Genomic DNA, 20519 nt, shown 5'->3' with positions numbered 1-20519 from the left:
TACATGCTCTGTGGCTGTCAGCCAGCCTCTCTATGCAGCTGCTGTGACGTCTGCTCAATGTGCCGATGAACTGAGAGCTCCTGGCAGCAGGGACAGAGGATACGTGTGGGTCCAATAACAAGAATTCTCCCTCCAAAGGCTAAGCTGGCCGGTGCATCTGCTGGGTGCCTAATCTGCCAAAGCAAATGTTTCCTTACAGTGAACCACACACATTTTGTTACAATATAAATTTCTGTACATCAAATTCCCATTTGAACTGGTTTTGACATCTTACTGGTTCCCTCAATCAATGAGTTAAATAAAAGCTTGGATACATGTTCATGTTTTATTTGCAAGAGAATCACGGTTTTACCTTTTTGTACATTAGCAGCAAGAACATTGTTTTTTTCTTAGATTTAGAGTAGCTTTGGGCTAAATGGTAAATCCTCTGGCACTGCCATTGGTAACTCAGTAATTATGAATAGAACTAAACAACAAATGAATAAATTAACCTTAATACAGAATTTCCAATCCACACGAGGAGTTTGCAAGACGACTTGGTGAAAATTCTGTCTCTGCAACTCGGAAGCTGTGCAGTTTTGGGCAGTTATTCAACTCTCCTAACCTCAATTTCCCCATCTAAAAAATGGAGATAATGAAATGTCTGCACCATGGAGCTGTCACAAGGACTACATGAATTGGTATATGCCAAGTGCACAGTACAGTACCTGGCACATGGTAAAAGGCTGTCATTCCAGAGAAACTTTTATTTTTATGAACCAACAAGGGTGACTATGCTCACTTTCCCCATTCTCAGCCAAAACCACGATGTGACAGTATTGGTCTTACCTATGCGGTCTGTTTTATTGAGAATAGCAAGTGACTGCTTATTATTTTCCACATATATGTTTTAAGTAACAGCTTTGAGGTGTAATTCATATATCATAAAATTCACCCTCTTACAATCCACTGGTTTTTAGTATAGTCACAGAATTGTGCAATCACCACCACTATCTAATTCCGTTACCCCCAAAGAAACTCAGTGCCCGCTAACAGCCACTCCTCACCCTAGCCCTAAGTGATCACTGATCTGCTTTTTGTCTTTATGAGTTTGCTTATTAGGACATTTCATACACATGGAATCCTACAACACGTGGCCCTTTGTCTCTGGTCTCTTTCCCCATCACAGTATTTTCACGGCTCATCCATGTTGTAGCATGCATCAGCGCTTTCTTTTTATTCCATTGTGTGGATACATATTTTGTTCATCAGTTCATCCACTGTTGAACATTTGGGTTGTTTCCACTTTGGGCTATTATGAATAATGCTATGAACATTTGTATTCAAATTTCTGCGTGGACATATGTTTTCATTTCTCTTGGGTATAAACTCAGTGGGAGGCTGCCGATTACAGTGGAAAACTCACAGGATGGAAACAGTGACCTCTGCTTCATGGTTCCTGGTTTCTGACAAAGTTAATCTTTCACGATTGGCGTGCTGGTTAGATAACCCTGCGTTTAAAGACAGGCATTTCCTGTTGCCACAGTCTTTACATAAACGCTCATACCATAATTCGATTAGTTGTTTATGTGGGTTAAATTAACCATGGAATCATTCCTGATCCCATCTCCTTATTAGAGGGTCTGCATCTTTTTTTCTGGTTCTATTATTAAAAATAATGATTTTTAATTGACACATAATTGTACATATTTATGGTATACAGTGTGATATTTTGAAACATGTATACAATGTATAATGATCAGGGTAATTAGCATATTAATCCCTTAAACATTTATCATTTCTTTGTGTCGGGAATGTGAAAGTCGTTAGAATTCAAATGGAGTCACTAGTGTTAAAAAAAAAACAAAAAACGGTAACAAATAGAGCTGGGGAGGCCATGAAGAGGGTATTCTTATGCTTGTATGCCTAATACCAAAAATGATCACAAAAAATCCTGCAAAAATCACAACATTGCCCACAGGCTGCCACAACCTCACACAAAAATTACTTCTACAAGGACATCTGCCTAGCAACTGCCTGTCCAACCTTGGACTGCTGTGACCTTTGTTACTGATATTCGTAGACAAGGATAATTATTTCAAAACTTCATTTTTTCCTTTAAAAACCTTTGTCTTTCTTTACCTCCTGGAATATGCACACAGTTTACTATGGAGCACATATTCCCATTGCAATGCCCTACTTTTGATTATGTTTTTCTTTTGAATGAGAGCCTGTCTTTGTTATTCAGGTTGACAGGAACATTCAAAATTCTCTCTTGTAGCTACTTGAAAATACACAATAAATTACTGTTAGCGACAGCCACCCTACAGTGCTGCCGAACACTAGACAACTATGTTGCTGCAAATGTGATTCCATTAACAACTCCTCCCACCCCCTGCTGAATCCTTTTCCTAATAACATAAACATATCCAATCATTTTATTTCTTTCACTGGGATTGGCCCTGTGGCAGCCCACGGGAGGCCAGAGTCCCCTGTGGAGACGGAACAATCCTGAAGGCCAGTCTGGCTCCAGCCAAGCCCCGTCTAGAAGCAGGAGTCTGTGGCATGCCCTGAAGAGTGACCCAATTCTCGCTGGTCATGGATGAGAGGGCGTGTGGTTTAGCATCGCATCCTCACAAAGGATCCACAGAGACCAGATTCACCTGCGGCCTCCTCAGTGGGCCTTTGCCTTGTATTTCCTGGTCCACCTCAGGCGCACCTGGTCCTGATCTCAGGGTGAGGCCCTGAAGAAGCAGGGCCTGAACCTGCTGTGCGGGGACGCGTCTTCTCAGCAGGCAACTTTGGGAAATGAAGATCTACAAACCCCCAGTCAGCTCTCCCAGGCTTGGGAGTGGCCCCAACCCCAGTCAGTCTCCTACCCCACCCGTTGCGCTTTCCCCAGGCTCCCAGGCATCCTCTCTGAAATGGAGGGTCATGGGCCTCCCAACTGCCTCTCTGGGACTTCCTCCACCCACCCGGGCTGCCCCAAAGCCTCTTCCGAAGGCCTTCCCTAGGGTGGCTGTCCTCAATCATGCTGTCACCTCTTTCTTTGCCAAGCTCCTTCAAGGCCCTTAATAGCCTCTGGGAGGTCTCACATAGAGGGGCTGGAAAAGGGATCATAAGTCCAGATCAGCTGTTCTCAAAGTGTGATCCAGAGCCCCAAGGGTCCCTGAGACCCTCTCACGGAGTCCTCAAGGCCAAAACTATTTTCATAATAATAATGACACTTTTTTTTGTTGTATAGGTGGCTTTTTAATTTTCATTCTCTCAGGAGTTTTCCGGAGACTACGGGCATGGGTGAAAGCATCACTTTGATGGCTAATGGAACGTGTGCATCTGTATTCTTGTGTTTTACAACTTTTCTCAGTCTTAATTTCTAATATGAGAAATATGGATAGATACAATCCACAATGAACAAAAGTTATTTGGGGTCCTCAAGAACTTTTAAGAGTGTAGGCCAGGTGCGGTGGCCCATGCCTGTAATCCCAGCACTTTGGGAGGCTGAGATGGGTGGATCACCTGAGGTTGGGAGTTTGAGACCAGCCTGACCAACACAGAAAAACCCCATCTCTACTAAAAATACAAAATTAGCCAGGAATGGTGGTGCATGCCTGTAATCCCAGCTACATGGGAGGCTGAGGCAGGAGAATCACATGAACCTGGGAAGCAGAGGTTGCAGTGAGCTGAGATTGTGCCATTGCACTCCAGCCTGGGCAACAAGAGTGAAACACCATCTCAAAAAAAAAAAAAAAAAAAAAAAAAAAATTTAAAAAAGAAAGTGTAGAGAGATCCTAAGACCAAAAAGTTTGAGAACCACAATTAGACAAAGCTCTAACTGATGAGAACTACTAACCTGCTATATGAGTGGAGGCTGGTTATGGAGGGGAAGGAGATGGGGAGAAAAGAAAGCATTGGGGGAAGGGGAATGGGGAGGGAGGAGGAGGAGGGAGAAAGGGCAGAAGGGGAGGGAAGGAGACCAGGAAACAGGTGAAACATGGAGAGAGAGGAAGAGGAGATGAGGAAGGGAGGAAAATGGAGAGCGGTTAGAAAAAGGAGTCCAGATTAAAGAGACTCATTCATCTGGGAGGAGGAACAGCAGAGAGGAAAGAGGAGGAGCTGGGAGGGAGGGAGGAGGAGACGGGAAGAAGACAAAAGAAAGGAAGGAGGAAGGGCAGGGAAGTGAAAGAGGGAGGGTAGGTGGAGGGAGAAGGGAGGGGGGCAAACAGGAAGGGGACTGAGGAGGACACAGGGAGGCAGCCAGGAACTAACCCTTCCTGAAGACGTGCCAAGGGCTGAGGCAGGCACTTTACATATTTTAGTGCCCTCCCATGTTACAGATGGGGAAACTGAGGCTGAGAGAAACTCAAATATTATATATTCTACGAACGTGACAGAGCTGGGTGTGAACCAATGTCAGATCTCCTCCTCTGTCACCATGGCACCCCGCTAACTCACAGAGGAGTCCCAGTATTGGTGGTTGCCACCTTTCAGCCAGCTAGCCTGGCAACTACGAGAGCCCGGGACACAAAGGCCCTTACAACCCTGTGTTGCTTTAAACCACTTATAATCTAGAGAAGGGTGTGGAGGAGACAGAAGGGCAGGAAGAGGGCAGTGGCTACAGGGTGCCCACCTCTGGCTCACCCGGGGTGGGGACTGGGACGGCTGCCAGGGCCCCACCAGTGAGAGGCTGCGCATTCTAAAGCACCGGACTTGGCTTCCTGTCACAGGTATTTCCTATAAATACCCGTCACCCACACCTCTTTTCTGCCAGAACCTTCTTTTTTCTGGCCAGGGAGGGGGCTGCCCAAGGTTCTACACCCCTGCGTCCAATCTGTTTGGCCCCCACCACAATTGGTTTGGTAGGTTTATCCCCAAGTCCTCTGGAAAAAAGAAAAGCTGATTATAAAAATGCACTCAGCATTATACTCAATCTAAGAATACAATCTATTCCATGGAGAACCCCGAGTCTCCACATGCTGCCACAGAGTCCAAATCGAGCATCTCATCAGCAAATCCTGTGCCCACTGTGAGAGTGCACACTCACAGCTGAGGGGCTTCCTGCCCATGGGAGAAGTGGAAGAATTCTCTGGAATACTTTCCCTGGGCCCTTAAAGTGGCTTTTTGGATTGGAAAGTCACAGTCTACTTTGCACATATACTGAAGGTGCTCTCCACCCCTGCAAAACACAGAACCTGGAATGTGCTGCCCCTGGGCCACCTTTCCTTCCTTTCCCGTGCCTTCCTTCACTCCTAGGAGCTGGAAGGCACAGTGGAGAGACAAAGAAGAAAAAAAGGCGGTGGGACAGGGGACTGGGGATGCCACCACAAGGAGGCCAGCTGCACGAGGGGCCACTCTGGGACATTCTGGAGCTGAGCTCGGGAATCCCATGGTGTCCCTGACCCCTTCAGCAGCCAGCAGGAGCTGGCCAGACACCGAGCCCATTTCCTGAGTCTGTGACCAGACTGGAATCTACTGGAGATAAAAATTGGTCTCTCTGGGCTCACTGGAGGCAGGCAGAGGCCTTTTATTTTTCTCTTTCTACCCCAGACCCTGTTTTACAGTAAAACTACCAGTAAGTGCTCTGCAAATCATCAAACATAATTATCATGTTTATTTGAAGTGAGGTGATGGTAAAGCTGGCCTGGCTGATTTTGGACCAACTGGCCCATCACGATACCTGAACAAGCAGTTGTGAGGGTGGGCCCAACACACCCCTGGATGTTTACAGGAGCCCAGCCTGGAGCTGGGCCTGCAAAGCCAGAACTACCATGAGGAGAAGGGCTAGGCTGGAGCAGGACCAGGAGAGGAGACCTGACAATCCAGGGGACAGGGAACACACAGCCTCCAGGCGCAACCAGAACCCGCCAGCAGACCCCAGGCCACCCATGAGGCAGGCCTCACCTGAGAATGACATCTGGTGTCTGAGGTGATCTTTTATTTCCCTAAGTAATAATCCATGCCATCTTTTTAAATAAGTTTTCTAAAGCAAAGAATAAGCATCTACATTTTACAAAAGAAGGAAAAGAAGGGATCCTATAACAAGAAGCAGTTCCTTCTTCCGGAAAGAATTCTGAATCTCAAATAAAGAGAAGATCTTGGGGCCAGGTGCAGTGGTTCACACCTGGAATCCCAGCATTTTGGGAGGCTGAGGCAGGCAGATCACAAGGTCAGAAGATCGAGACCATCCTGGCTAATATCATGAAACTCTGCCTCTACTAAAAATACAAAAATTAGCTGGCATGCTGGTGCTGCCTGTGGTCCCAGCTACTCGGGAGGCTGAGGCAGGAGAATCACGTGGACCCAGGAGGCGGAAGTTGTGGTGAGCTGAGACTGTATTACTGAACACCAGCCTGGACAACAGAGTGAGACTTTGTCTCAAAAAAAAAAAAAAAAAAAAAAAAAAGGAGAAGATCTTTTAATATTGTTTTTCTTTCTATACAAGAGGAACAGACATTATTATTCAAGACTATAAGTCAATCTGCATATGTTCATATAAATGTAACGCAATACATATGAATATAATTTATATGGACAAGCTCCACTTTAACTAAAATGTTTCTGCTAATTGTACTAATAGGTTTTTAAATAAGTTTCCTATCTTGTGTACCCATTGAGAAAAGTTTTGCTTGCTCTCAGAAGCATTTGTTTATAGACAGCATTGGCTTTTTCTTTTCTTTTTTTTTTTTTTTTTGAGACGGAGTTTCGCTCTTGTTACCCGGGCTGGAGTGCAATGGCGCGATCTCGGCTCACCGCAACCTCCGCCTCCTGGGTTCAGGCAATTCTCCTGCCTCAGCCTCCTGAGTAGCTGGGATTACAGGCACGTGCCACCATGCCCAGCTGATTTTTTGTATTTTTAGTAGAGACGGGGTTTCACCATGTTGACCAGGATGGTCTCGATCTGTTGACCTCGTGATCCACCCGCCTCGGCCTCCCAAAGTGCTGGGATTACAGGCTTGAGCCACCGCGCCCGGCAGCATTGGCTTTTTCTTTGATTCAGAGAAAATGCCCTGTCCAAGTGACACAGTGACATATCATCACATCATCCATGAATCAAACAACCTGTCCATTTTAGACATTTCTCTGCATCATTTATAGCAGTTCATCATAGACAAAAATGTTTTATCTGAAAAAAGACAATAGAACAGGAGGCTGAAAAAGATACTTTTACAACAAAAACACATTCTAAAAAAAGTGGTTTTTGTCTAATTAATTACATTTGGAATTGGAATTTGCTTCTATCACAGACCAGTTACCAGTCCTCAGTCCGTAAAACCAGCAGTTCCAGAGGAAGGTTCCAGGCATCACAGTGCACATCAAGAAATATCAGACTTTAAAGCTCTCTGAAAATGAATTGATTCAAAGATATAATATAGAATATATTAACTGCTGTATTCTATTGGTGACAGAATGAATTGAGGCTAGTATAATTTAGAATAACCTTAAAAACAGATAAAAACAGATACATTTTAAAAAGTGTTCCAAAAGAAAAATACTGTACTTGAAGGTATTTTTGTAGTGCTGAAGGCTCACACTAGTGTATTTCCAGAAGCGACAGTTTTAATAGTCATACTGGAGATGCTTGGGGACCTCTGAGCCATGGGTTGCTCCCCTAAGATAAACTGCAGTAAACACTAAGCTCCTCTAGAAGTAATATCTATTTACATGTGAAGATTTCAAATTCTCAGGTATACATGAGTGCATTTATGATTAGGCCCAGACCTGTGAAGACACAAACAGATAGTTTTAGACCTTTAGTTAACAACTTATAAAACTTGAGCTTAAAGAGATAAAGTTAGTCTATTTATACCCATGCATGGGCATACGTATATGTGTATACACACATACACACACACACACACACACACACACACACACACACTTCATCCAAAATAGTTTGCTCATGTGCCTTAGAAGGATAACACTGCACTCCTAGCAATTGAAAAGTGCTTCTTCGGACCTGCTCCCCTCCTCCCTTGGTTAATCATCTGTGGGGCCTCTGCAGCCTCCTTACTAGGGCCTGGCTACTCTCCCAGATGCCATTTGAACCCATACAGCTCACTGTGTATATTAATATGACTTACTCATTTAGGACACTCTTACCCAGGAAGATGAACTCTCAGGTTACCTTTTTTATTTGTTTCAGGAATTTTGCAAAAATCCTTTTCTCTATTTATCCTAACACTAGAGTACTCAACTTACTTTCTTTAGAAAATACACCCACGTCTCAGGACAATACAGAGCATCAAATGACTATTTAGTTTTGAAGAGTCTGTTTGAAACTCTCCCCCAATCCTGTGTCCAGCAATCCTAAAACTATTATGCCACAAATTTGTCCAATCCTAATTAAGTGCCCCCCAACAAAGACCTGCTTTAAACCAGACCCAAAAAACCTCATGCATGCCTTTGCCTTCCCCTTCTGAGATGCCATTACACCTCTACCAGTTCTTGATGTTCCACACTGAGGCAAGCAATAAACTTAGTTTTGCTGTATAAATGGGCTTTTTTTTTTTTAAAAAAAAAAAAAAAAAAAAAAGACACAGTCTTGCTCTACTGCCCAGGCTGGAGTGCAGTGGAATGATCTCGGCTCACTGCAACCTCTGCCTCCTGGATTCAAGCGATTCTCCTGCCTCAGCCTCCCAAGTAGCTGGGACTATAGGTGCATGCTATCACGCCTGGCTAATTTTTGTATTTTTAGTAGGACCAGGGTTTCACCATGTTGCCCAGGCTGATCTTGAATTCATCCTGAGCTCAAGTGATCCGCACAACTTGGACTCTCATGCTACAATTACAGGTATGAACCACCATGCCTGGCCTAAACAGGAAATTTGGGTAGTATTTTAGGGGAGCCAACACTCATCTAGGTTATGAAGCTCTCTTTGAGAATTTAATGAAAGCCATGAGGGCAAAATGAATATGCCCCAAATTTGGCATGTAATTTCAGGGGCTTCACTTCCAGGATTCAGTTATAGAAAAATTAAAAAGGGGCCGGGCACGGTGGCTCACACCTATAATCCCAGCACTTTGGGAGGCCGAGGCGGGTGGATCACGAGGTCAAGAGATCGAGACCATCCTGGTCAACAAGGTGAAACCCTGTCTCTACTAAAAATACAAAAATTAGCTGGGCATGGTGGCGCGCGCCTGTAGTCCTAGCTACTCGGGAGGCTGAGGTAGGAAAATTGCTTGAACTCAGGAAGCAGAGGTCGCGGTGAGCCGAGATTGCGCCATTGCACTCCAGCCTGGGTAACAAGAGTGAAACTTGGTCTCAAAAAAAAAAAAAAAAATTAAAAAGAAAAAAGTAGCAATTTCAGGGGCTTTACTCCTGGATCTGTGACCCTTGTCATCACAAAGTCAATAATCGTAATCAGAACCCTAACTATAGAAGAGACTTGTTATCTGTGGTTTGCCAAAGACCAGAATCACAAGAGTCAGACTTTTAGGGTCAAAAGGAAGATTCTGGATTATCCAGTCTAACTATTCCCTCAACTAAAGGCGGATACACAGTTGTCGAGTCTGTGCTAGAATACCTGCATTGATGGAGCACTCACTACCTCTCCACGCAACTCACTCCTTCTGTGACTGTGGGCAGAGTGGAAATGGGAGCTCGGCATGGCTGAGCAGGCCCATCTGAGCTTACTCTGATAGCCTTCCCTCTGCTTCAGAAGGTCCATCACCCCCACTCTCTCCTCTCACACACAGGAAAACAGAAAATCATCTCTTACTCTGAGGGTATGATCCCATGATCCTGAGCAGAAAGCAGTCCCATCAGGGGAAACTCGTAGAGTGCTAACACGATTTTCATGTCCAAACAGGATGGAGACCCGAGACCCCTTGAGAACGTCCCAGACGTTGATAGTGTAATCGTTGTATCCAGCAAACAGCAGGCGACCTTGAAGCAGGGTGAGATGATAGCTGTTAAGACAGTTCCTTGCTTCCTGTTTCTCATTTCATGACTCACTCCCTCACTCATTCAGTAAGCAGTGATTTATGCCCACTAAGTCCCAAGCACTGTGCTTTGCCTTGAGGATCAAACCGGGAGAAAGCACAGTCACTACCCGCAGTGGAGGATGCGGGGCTGAGAGGAACAGATCACGGTAGCATCCCATGGTAACGGCCATAAGGCAGGTGCTTTACACACGTCAAGTGCTATGGGACCAGAGATGAAGGGGGATCAAGGAGGGTACTGCAAACACAAGTAAATTATTTGTAGTCATCTGGTAGTTAATAACTTGTAAAACTTAAAGAGAGAAAATTAATGTGACATTTGAGTTGGCTCTTGAGGGTTGCGTAGGAGTCTGTCATGCAGAGAAGGCAGGGAAGAGAAGCTCCAGGCAGAAGGAACATCATGTGCACTTAGTATAGGATGTGTCTGGGAAAATGGTGTGGTCCAGGTAGCCAGCCTGTTAGCTCTGCCTTAACTTTCTATTTTTTCTTTGTTTCTTTTTTTGACATGATACTTCCGGAGCTATGCTTTAACTTTCACTGGCAACTTCCCACAAAGGAGCCAAGAGCTTCAGGGCACTGAGAAGGGACTCTTTTTCTTTTTTCTTTGGGCCAGAGTCTTGCTCTGTCACCCAGGTTGGAGTGCAGGTGGCATGATCGCAGCTCACTGCAACCTCCATTTCCCAGGTTCAAGTGATTCTCCTGCCTCAGCCTCCTGAGTAGCTGGGATTACAGGCGTACACCACCATGCACAACTAATTTTTATATTTTTAGTAGAGACAAGGTTTCACCATGTTGGCCAGGCTGGTTTCAAACTCCTGACCTCAAGTGATCGCCTGCCCTGGCCTCCCAAAGTGCAGGATTACAGGCGCGAGCCACTATGTCTGGCCCCAGAAGGGACTCCTGCTTCACCTCCACCTTAGAGGAACGTTCCCTTTGGGGCCTGAAGAGAAGCAAAGGCTGGGGAGAAAATGCCTGAGCATTGCAGATGCGAATTTCTGACACTTCATTGTCTTGAAGGACAGCATTAGGTGGGTGTACGGCCTTCATTTCCCCTGGAGGGAATGGAGCTAGGGGAAGCTGCCTGGGGCAGGGCAAAGTGGGAGGTCAGAAGCTCAGAGAAGAAAAGCTGGTGCAAATGTGAAGAAAAGAAAATGTGCAAATGTGGAGGAGGTCCACAGGAAGCTCAGCTGACAGAAAAGCCTGATGGAGCGCTAGTTTCATTCTGGTCCTGTCTTACAGTCCTGGGAAATGTTTGTGAAATAAAATCTTACCACTGAGAGAGAAGTCCACACTGGATGCTCCAAATATGATACTCTCTTTGGAATAGATGGCAACCTCCCTGTCTGCCCGCAGGTCATAGAGGCGACACTGGGGTGAAAATAAAGAAAGAAGCACTTACTTCTAGCTCCAGTTTGGTGACACGATGATCACAGAGCTACAGGCAGGTGCCAGTGACTTGTGTCATTTAAAGGATGAAGGAAAAACTTCTTAGTTTTCCCTGTGGTTATTTCCTCCTTTGGTCCCGGTTCCTATTAATTTCTATGAGTCAGTAAAGAGTCCCGATTCCTAGTAATCTCTATGAGTCAGTAAAGAGTCAGTAGAGAAGCAGCAAATACAGCAAATTTCTTCAGGTATAATAACAAAATTAGAGCCCACTTTTTTTTCTGATCAAGGACGCATGTTCATTATAGAAGATTTGAAAATGTTCAGAAATGTATACAGAAGGAAATGAAGGCCATCCTAAATCCTAGAGGTATTTACTAATTCTGAACTGTTTCCTTCAGTCCTATTTCTATTTGACGTGTGTATTTGAATGGATTGGATGTTTCATTTTTGCTTCTATTAACATTAGGTTATATGTACTTTCTCATAACATTAAAAGGAAACTTCAAAAAAGATGATTGACATGGTTACTGAATATACCAGAATCTATTCAGCCTAACCCTGTTTCTGTTGTGTCTAATTTTCTCTTTCATAAACAATATTACCATAACTATTCTTCTCTAAAAATCTTTACATGTGTTTCTGTTATTTTCTGTTAGACACAGTGAACCCCAAGTTTTTCTTCAAAGAATCAGCATGTCAGTATGTTCAGGTCTCTTATTCTTTAATTCTCCATTTTAAAGTTTATTTTCCTTGTAGTTTCAATAAACAACCTTTTCCACCAGTTCTAATCAGTAGTTCACATCTGTTCCCCCAGTCCCCTGACCCATACAGACTCATCCCACTCACCTGCTCTGGCCACCTGCTCTGGTCACCTGCTTTGACCCCTAGTTACTTGTCCTGACTTGCCCGTAACTGTCCTTCCTGCCAAACCACCCAACCCGCCACTCCGGCTCATACCCCTGGGTTCTTTAAAACAGCCAATTGGAATTAGACTAGACTGTGCTGTCTAACCCTAGCCAATAGGGGAACGACACAGCAGTAAGGGTGACTACTGTCAGGTGTAAGTACCTCTTCCCCTCCTTTGTCCAGGTGTGTGCTCACCATTGTTCCATCTGTGAGCTGCACCCTTCTATAGAAGTAAATTGTCTTGCTGAGGAAATTTATATTCGAGTGCTACTTCCTTTGCGGCACCAAAAATTTATACATAACATTTTCCTTAGACTAGGTGAGAAACAGAATCCTTAGAAGAGTTATCAGGAAACAGCATGACCAGATCAGTAGAAATGTTTTGTTTTATTTTGAGATGGAATTTTCTCTTGTTACCCAGGCTAGAGTACAATGGCGCAATCTCGTCTCACTGTAACCTCTGCCTCCCAGGTTCTAACGATTCTCCTGTATCAGCCTCCTGAGTAGCTGGAATTACAGGTGCCCACCACCATACTCAGCTAATGTTTGAATTTTTAATGGAGACAAGGTTTCACCACATTGACCAGGCTGTTCTTGAACTCCTGACCTCAGGTGATCCACCTGCCTCAGCCTCCCAAAGTGTTGTGATTAGAGGTATCAGCTATCACACCTGACCTATTTAATTTTTTACCTTTTTTTTTGTTTTGTTTTTGTTTTTTGAGATGGAGTCTTGCTCTGTTGCCCAGGCTGGAGTGCAGTGATGCCACCTCCACTCACTGAAACCTCTGCCTCCCAGGTTCAAGCAATTCTCCCACCTCAGCCTCATAATTAGCTGGGATTACAGGAGCCTACCATCATGCCCGGCTAATTTTTGTATTTTTGCTGAGACGGGGTTTCACCATGTTGGCCAGTCTGGTCTAGAACTCCTAATCTCAAGTGATCTACCTGCCTTGGCTTCCCACAGTGCTGGGATTACAGGTGTGAGCTACCGTGCCTGGCCACGTAGAGATGTTTTCAAGCTCTTGTTTCCTATGGCAAATCTGCCCTCCAGGAGGGTGGTGCCAACTATCCTGACCCCAGGCTTGTTTCAGGCTCCTCACCAACCCAACCTCTGGGTATTTCTTTGCTAATCCAAGTGGCGAAGTGGCAAAATGGGCATCCGATCACTTAAAACGTGCATTTCTTTGATTACGGGTGACTTTGAAAACATTTTCAGGTGTTTACTTGCCATTTTGGATTTACTGCTTTGTAAATAACCTGCATTTTACTCTCTTCTTTAATTGGAGTGTTCATTTTATTGCTTATGCAACCTCATTCAGAACTACGGGATTTTTTTTTTTTTTTTTTTTTTTGAGACGGAGTTTCGCTCTTGTTACCCAGGCTGGAGTGCAATGGCGCGATCTCAGCTCACCGCAACCTCTGCCTCCTGGGTTCAGGCAATTCTCCTGCCTCAGCCTCCTGAGTAGCTAGGATTATAGGCATGTGCCACCATGCCCAGCTAATTTTTTGTATTTTTAGTAGAGACGGGGTTTCACCATGTTGACCAGGATGGTCTCGATCTCTTGACCTCGTGATCCACCCGCCTCGGCCTCCCAAAGTGCTGGGATTACAGGCTTGAGCCACCGCGCCTGGCTTGTAACTACAGGATTTTAACTTGGCCTGTACTATATATGGCAAGAATTTTTCCAAGATACAGTCCCTTATATTTTGTTATATATTTTTGACATACAGAAGTTTTAAATTTTCATTATTTCAAAACTCTTGATCTAGTCCTCTGTAATTCTTCTATAGCTATAGCAGCAAATCAGAATGAAAACCATTATTTCATAAGATATTTGATATTTTGAGGACAATAAGAAAATATTTTTTCTCTTGAAAATAATTTGTCAATCAGTATCAAAAGCCTTAAAACTGGGTCTATTTATGGCTCAGCAAGTTACATCTGAGAATTCTAAGGAAATGATCAGAGAGGTACAAAAAACGCTTATGGCAGTGTTTTTAACAGAAAAAAAAAAAAGAACCCTTGAGAAAAGCCAAATGCCCAAAAATTGAAGACCAATATCATGTCCATAACATGGAATACTACCCACTCATCAAGAAAACATAATGGAGGGAAATATTTATCAGCCTGGGAAAATGTTCACATTCTGTTGCTAAGTGAAAAGGCCAAATTATAAAGCATTTTGTTTGTTAAAACGAAAAAAAGACAGAAAGGAATTCATCCAAGTGTGATTTTTCTTGGGTAAGGATATCAGGGTAATTTAATATTCCCCCAAATTTTCTTTGATGAATACTCATTACTTCTATAACCATGAAAACAGTTATTTTCTAAAAATAAGTTAGCAGATTCCTCAAATAGGAAAAGCACTCAATAATTTAGAAACATACCGTAGCATCATCTGACCCTGAGGCAAAAGCATCTCCACTGGGGTAGTACCTGCAGAGAGAAAGTATGGGTAGAAAAGTACTTAATCTAGGGTGGTGATTTTGGACCCTCAATGACCATCAGAACCATGCTAGGCCCCTGGAATCAGAATCTTTATGTGTAGGGACTCAAGGAACATTTGTAGCAGAAGATGGAAGAGGAAGTTCATATGTCAGGTCCACTGGCTTCTAGTTGCCTTCCCTGTAAGCGAGGAACAGTGATAATGGCCTTGCAGAGTGAGATAATATGTGTTTATATCAGGCACAGAACACAGAGCTGTAAATACCTGTACATAGAGTTTCCCTCAATCACATACCTAATTCCTAAGCCTTCGCTCAGAGCTCAGGGATAAGAAAGTGGTTATGAGCACAGACACTGAAAATCAGATGCACAAAGCCACATCTGGATGTCTGCACTGGCCCTTTAGTAAAGTATCTACATGTGATACTTTTGGCAAATGACTTCCTCTTGCCCAGCCTCAGTTTCCTCATCTGAAAAGTGAGAATAATAATGCATATTTTCTGCTGTGAAGATTAAACAAGACAGTTCATGCAAAGAATCTGGCACTGTGCCAAATATAACACATTCAATAAATGATGATTATTACTGTTTCTGTCATTCTCTTCTCAATGATTAGTGGGAAATATGAGTCCTAAATTATCAGCCAGACACAGAATGAGAGCAAATGTCTTTAACCCCCTTCACTCTGCCTCGCCCAGCTGTGTTCCCCATGCCTTCCATTGTTTCTCCTTTCTTCATCTCTGACCCATGAATCTTGTGTCTTCTACCAGCATCCCTGAGCTGTGGCAGCTTAACTCATTAACTTACAGACAGATAAAATCTCAGACATTTCACAATTCTTGACGTTTCTCTGTCTCTACCATGTCTTCCTTAGTTCCAATCACCATCATTTCTTTCTTTTTTTTTTTTTTTCAGATGGAGTTTCGCTCTTGTTACCCAGGCTGGAGTGCAATGGCACGATCTCGGCTCACCGCAACCTCCGCCTCCTGGGTTCAGGCAATTCTCCTGCCTCAGCCTCCTGAGTAGCTGGGATTACAGGCATGTGCCACCATGCCCAGCTGATTTTTTGCACCTTTAGTAGAGACGGGGTTTCACCATGTTGACCAGGATGGTCTCGATCTCTTGACCTCATGATCCACCCGCCTCGGCCTCCCTAAGTGCTGGGATTACAGGCTTGAGCCACCGTGCCCGGCCCATCATTTCTTTCTTGAACTCAGAAAACCACCTCTAACTGGTTGTCATATTTCCATTCTTGTTCCCTATGATGTATTCTCCATACAGCCAGGGATCCTTTTTGTTTGTTTAGTTTCTTTTTTTTTTTTTTTGAGACAGGGTCTCACTCTGATGCCTGGGCTAGAGTGCAGTGGCACCATCTCAGCTCAGTGCAGCCTCTATCTCCTGGGTTCAATAAATCCTCCCACCTCTGCCTCCTCAGTAGCTTGGGACTACAGGTACATGCCACCATGCCCGGCTAATTTTTTGTATTTTTTTTGCTAGAGACGGTTTCGCCACATTGCCCAGGCTGGTTTTGAACTCCTGGGCTCAAGCAACCTGCCCACATCAGCTTCCCAATAGAGCAATCTTTTAAAGGCAAAACATGATCAGGTTAGCCACCCCTGCCCCTCCCAACTCAAAACTCTCCAGTGACCACCTGGCCTTTTGTTAGGCCCCCTAACCTTTCATCTCTGTGCTCTTCCACCAGCTCTTCAGGTGCCTGGCTCTTTCATCATCCTGGCCTCAATGTAAATATCACCTTCTCAATGAGCCTCTCTTTGACCTCTAAGAAATGACCCATCCGGGCCGGGTGCGGTGGCTCACGCCAGTAATCCCAGCACTTTGGGAGGCCGAGGCGGGCAGATGATCATGAGGTCAAGAGATCGAGACCATCCTGGTCAACATGGTGAAACCCCATCTCTACTAAAAATACAAAAATTAGCTGGGCATGGTGGCATGTGCCTGTAATCCCAGCTACTCAGGAGGCTGAGGCAGGAGAATTGCCTGAACCCAGGAGGCGGAGGTTGCGGTGAGCCGAGATCGTGCCATTGCACTCCAGCCTTTGTAACAGGAGCAAAACTCTGTCTCAAAAAAAAAAAAAAAAAAAAAAAGAAATGACCCATCCATCTCCCTGTTTTTTTTTTTTTTTTTTTTTCATAGTATTTATTAGTATTTGAAGTTGTATATTTGTTTGTGTTTGGTCTAGTTTATTTCCTGTAAAAGAGCAGAGACCTTGTTCATCTTGTTCACCAATATATTCCCAGTTCCTAGAATAGTATCTAGCATATAAATACTCAATAAATACTGAATGGATGGATGAAAAATGCTGATTCAACTTAGGGAGGATATTAATTACTCCTAATGCAATTAAATTAAAATTTTCCATGAATTCTGGAACACTGTTCAGTTCCACCACAATCAGCCTTTCTTGCTGGGGAGGCCTCTCTCAGCCAAGTCAACTCAGTCTGGAGGTGGTTCCTGGGCTAAGGATTACCTAAGCCAGGTAATGCCAATAGAACAGAGGTGGCATGAACATTCTACTCACTGACCGGACACTGTTGATGTCAGATTCATGTGTTTCAAAGGCCTGCACACACTGGCCGGAGCGCATGTCCCACACCATGGCTTTCTTGTCACATCCCTACAAATGCAAAATTACCCAGAGTTATGGTCACTTTCAGGAATGTCTATAGACAAGGCAGAGTCCCAGTTATATAACAGAGACCATTTATTTCACATTAGCAAATGGTTGACAACATACTTTTCTGAGACTATTTTTACCTGCGGGCACTTTCCTCACTCAGCAAACCCTTAGAAGTCCAGAACCATGTCTTGGGATGGGAGGCGGGAGGGGAGGCACTCAGCTTCCTCTTTTAGCTTGTTTTCTTCTTTTGCACATTTCTGAGTGGAGGCAGGCAAACACTTCTTACCCGCCCTGGGCATCGCCTTTCCCTTCATTTTTCCTTCTTTTCGCTCTCCTCTTTATACTTACCTCCCTGAGCCCAGACGGCAAGGCAGGCAGGCAGTGGTGCATGGTGGGACCTTTCTAGTTGTGACATTAATAAATGGGTTGGCAGTGCCCAAATGAAGCAGCCAAGAGTCCCAGCTTTGTCTTGGTGTATGGGGTAGCCCTCGGCAAAGCTGGAGAGCCAGGCTCCCCAGGCCATCTGCACCCTCAGCAGCACACCAGGCTGGGAACCCGCAAACCAGGGGCCCGTCAGGGTGCTGCCAGCGATGAACCTGGGCATCTGCTTCAACACCTGTAAAGTCAATGCTCTCTTCAGGTTGCTAACAAGACCCAGAGGGTCACAGACATGAGCGTTTTCTCATTACCCTATCAAGGCTCTGGGAGCAGTTTGATAAGTTCCTGCAGAGTGGTCATGTTATCAGTTCAAGTAGTAGAATGCGGATTCTCAATAGTCAAATAGCTTAAATGGTCAAACAGCTTAAACAGTCAAAAAGTAATGGCTTCAAATTGGTGTCCAAGTTGTTGGTTTCAACTTGGAGCAGAGGGAGGTGTGTAATGAAGAGCCATTACACATCTGAGAAAGGCCCGCTGTGGGAGTTCAGCACCCTGAGTGTCTTTACTGAAAATGTGGGCAAAGAAACCAGAAAGGCTTTCGCATCTTTAGAGGACACTAAATTGGATATGCTTTAGTGCTCTGAAAGAGACAATATGATCTACAGTAATGGCAGTAATTTTTTAAAAACACAGTGTAGTTAAGGAGAGATAAATATAGTGATACCAGGCACAGGGATGAAACATCTCCACATAGCCAAATACCCAGGAAGAAAATCAGAGTCCCTGCTAACTACAGCTCTCAAAGCCCTGGCCTGGCTCCCGGGATCGAGGTGTGGGCAGCCTGAAGCAAAGGTCCCTTATGTGTCCCAGCTGCAAAAGTCACCTGACAGTGTGTGCGTCACTGTCCTGTGTCACCATTCCCTTTGACAGAGGTTAGACAGAACCTGTGGTAAGGTCAGCTGGCCCAGCTCTCTCTCCTTATTCTCAGGCTGTCCACAGAAACACTCGCCCCTCCCATGTGCACGCACACACACGGCAAACTCTTCCATTGACTGCTTGTACTATCCCGGGGAGGGGAGGTGCAAATACGACTGTGCATTATGCCCAACTTATAGAGGATGCCGCTTACAGTCAGGCAGCAAAGCCGCAACCCAGGCACCCTGACTCCTAGTCTAGTGCTTCTCTGAGTCTCTGTGGTCCTGTGTGCCAACTCTGAGCTTTCCAAGCCTCTGTTTCTTGCACCCTGTGACGGAAGGGAGGACGGCGGTTGGCATGGGCGGGGTGGGACAGTGCCTCACAGGCGCAAAGCCCTGGTGTCGTCACAGCGCTGCTGCAGCTCAGCAGCCGTCTGACCTGCTGTGCCCTTGTGTACATCTCTGACGCTCTCAGATGCTCACTCTCTGCTATTTGAGGAATGACATTTTAAAATGTGGCTGATATGCACCTTGAGTTGCAGCACTGATACAGGAGAACATTCCAGATTACTCTGTAGACTGCTAACATCAGTGGCAGAACAGAAGGACACCCTCACAGTCCAGCACTGAAGCTGCCCGCCAAGACCCCAATGCGGTCACTCTGCAGGAGCTCGGGGTTTAGTGGAGAGTTGAGGACAATTCCTGCAGTCCCTTCTAGGGAATGCCTAGGCTAATCCATGAATGGACTAGAACGGCCACCATAAGCCTCCCCAGTGGACAGGGGAGCCCGAGGGAGTTTCCACTGGGTCTTTTACCCCAGACACGAAGGTGTTTCCAGTTTCTGAGGGAGCCAGGTCCAAGCAGAGGACGTCAGCCCCATGTCCATGGAAGCTCTGCAGCAGCTGCCCGCTCTCCACGTCCCACAGGGCACACGTGCCATCACCGCTCGCTGTCAGGATCTGCCCACAGAAAAGGACAGGAAGTGTGTGGCTGTGATTATTGCTTCTGCTGGGGGCAGTCAATCAGAGGCTTAACGTTCTGCAGGGAAAGGGCAGGCTCTTTACACACACACACACACACACACACACACACACGCAGACACACCTGCTGCATCTGGGTTCGTGCACAGAACTCTCTCTCCTGTACCAAGAAGGCAAAAGTGCATTTCCGACACCCTCACAGTCCTTGAGTTATGTGTTTATGTGCCTGTCTCCCTGCAGGGCTGAAATCCTGGCAGCCTCATGGTGGTACCTATGGGGCTCTACCCATGCCTGGCTTATAGAAAGTGTTCCATGGGTCTCTGCTGAACAAAACCTTTGATGTCTCCCACTGCTGTGCAGGCCAAACACTTAAAGTGCTTCTTGGATATTGATGCACACACATCACTGGGCTGCTTGCTAATACAGAGTCTGGGGTGGGGCCTGAGAGTCTACATTTCTCACAGGCTCCCAGGGGATGTGGAGACTGGTTGCTGGGCCACACTGGGAGCAGCAGGGGTCTATCCAGCATCTTGTTGGATACATTCTCTGTTACTGCTTTTCCCGAGCACAGTGCTGCCCAAGGCTTCCCAGGGCCATGGATGGGAGCCAGAGGATACTCATGCATGCATAGGTTCGAGAAACATTTGCTGTATGCTGAGAGTATCTGCCAGGCACTCTACTAATGCATGAAGGTTTGCAGAAAGACTGTGTCTCCGTTTCTGTTCTCCCATAACTCAGTTTAATAGGACTGCCAGTAAGAATGAAACCAACATAATTTCCCATCCCTGTGTTAAACAATTCTGGCACTTGGCCAACTTTCCTGTTACTATGTTAAAATATACTGAGACCAAATAAAAATAACCTAACTGTTGGCTGCAGGAAATACCTGCTCCTGGGAGAAAACACCATGAATTGGCTGGACGCGGTGGCTCACGCCTGTAATCCCAGCA

The 20519-nt window shown here is 45.2% G+C and overlaps 1 protein-coding gene across 1 annotated transcript in view; it reads right to left on the bottom strand.

The window, feature by feature from the left end:
• Positions 1-311: 311 nt before the first annotated feature.
• GNB5 (G protein subunit beta 5) overlaps positions 312-20519 on the bottom strand; it is a 64013-nt gene continuing 43805 nt past the window's right edge. The window contains exons 6-11 of the mRNA XM_039462854.2: positions 19405-19548; positions 17203-17294; positions 14602-14650; positions 11193-11289; positions 9699-9865; positions 312-7698 (exon numbers count right to left, since the gene is read on the bottom strand). Coding sequence (XP_039318788.1) covers positions 7687-7698; positions 9699-9865; positions 11193-11289; positions 14602-14650; positions 17203-17294; positions 19405-19548 — 561 coding nt within the window. The 3' untranslated portion in view covers positions 312-7686. The remainder of the gene's footprint in view (positions 7699-9698; positions 9866-11192; positions 11290-14601; positions 14651-17202; positions 17295-19404; positions 19549-20519) is intronic.

The sequence above is a fragment of the Saimiri boliviensis genome, chromosome 2 (assembly GCF_048565385.1).
Source record: "Saimiri boliviensis isolate mSaiBol1 chromosome 2, mSaiBol1.pri, whole genome shotgun sequence".
Lineage (NCBI taxonomy): Eukaryota > Metazoa > Chordata > Mammalia > Primates > Cebidae > Saimiri > Saimiri boliviensis.
Note: the sequence above shows the minus strand (reverse complement) of the source record. Positions and strands in the feature narration are given on the sequence as shown.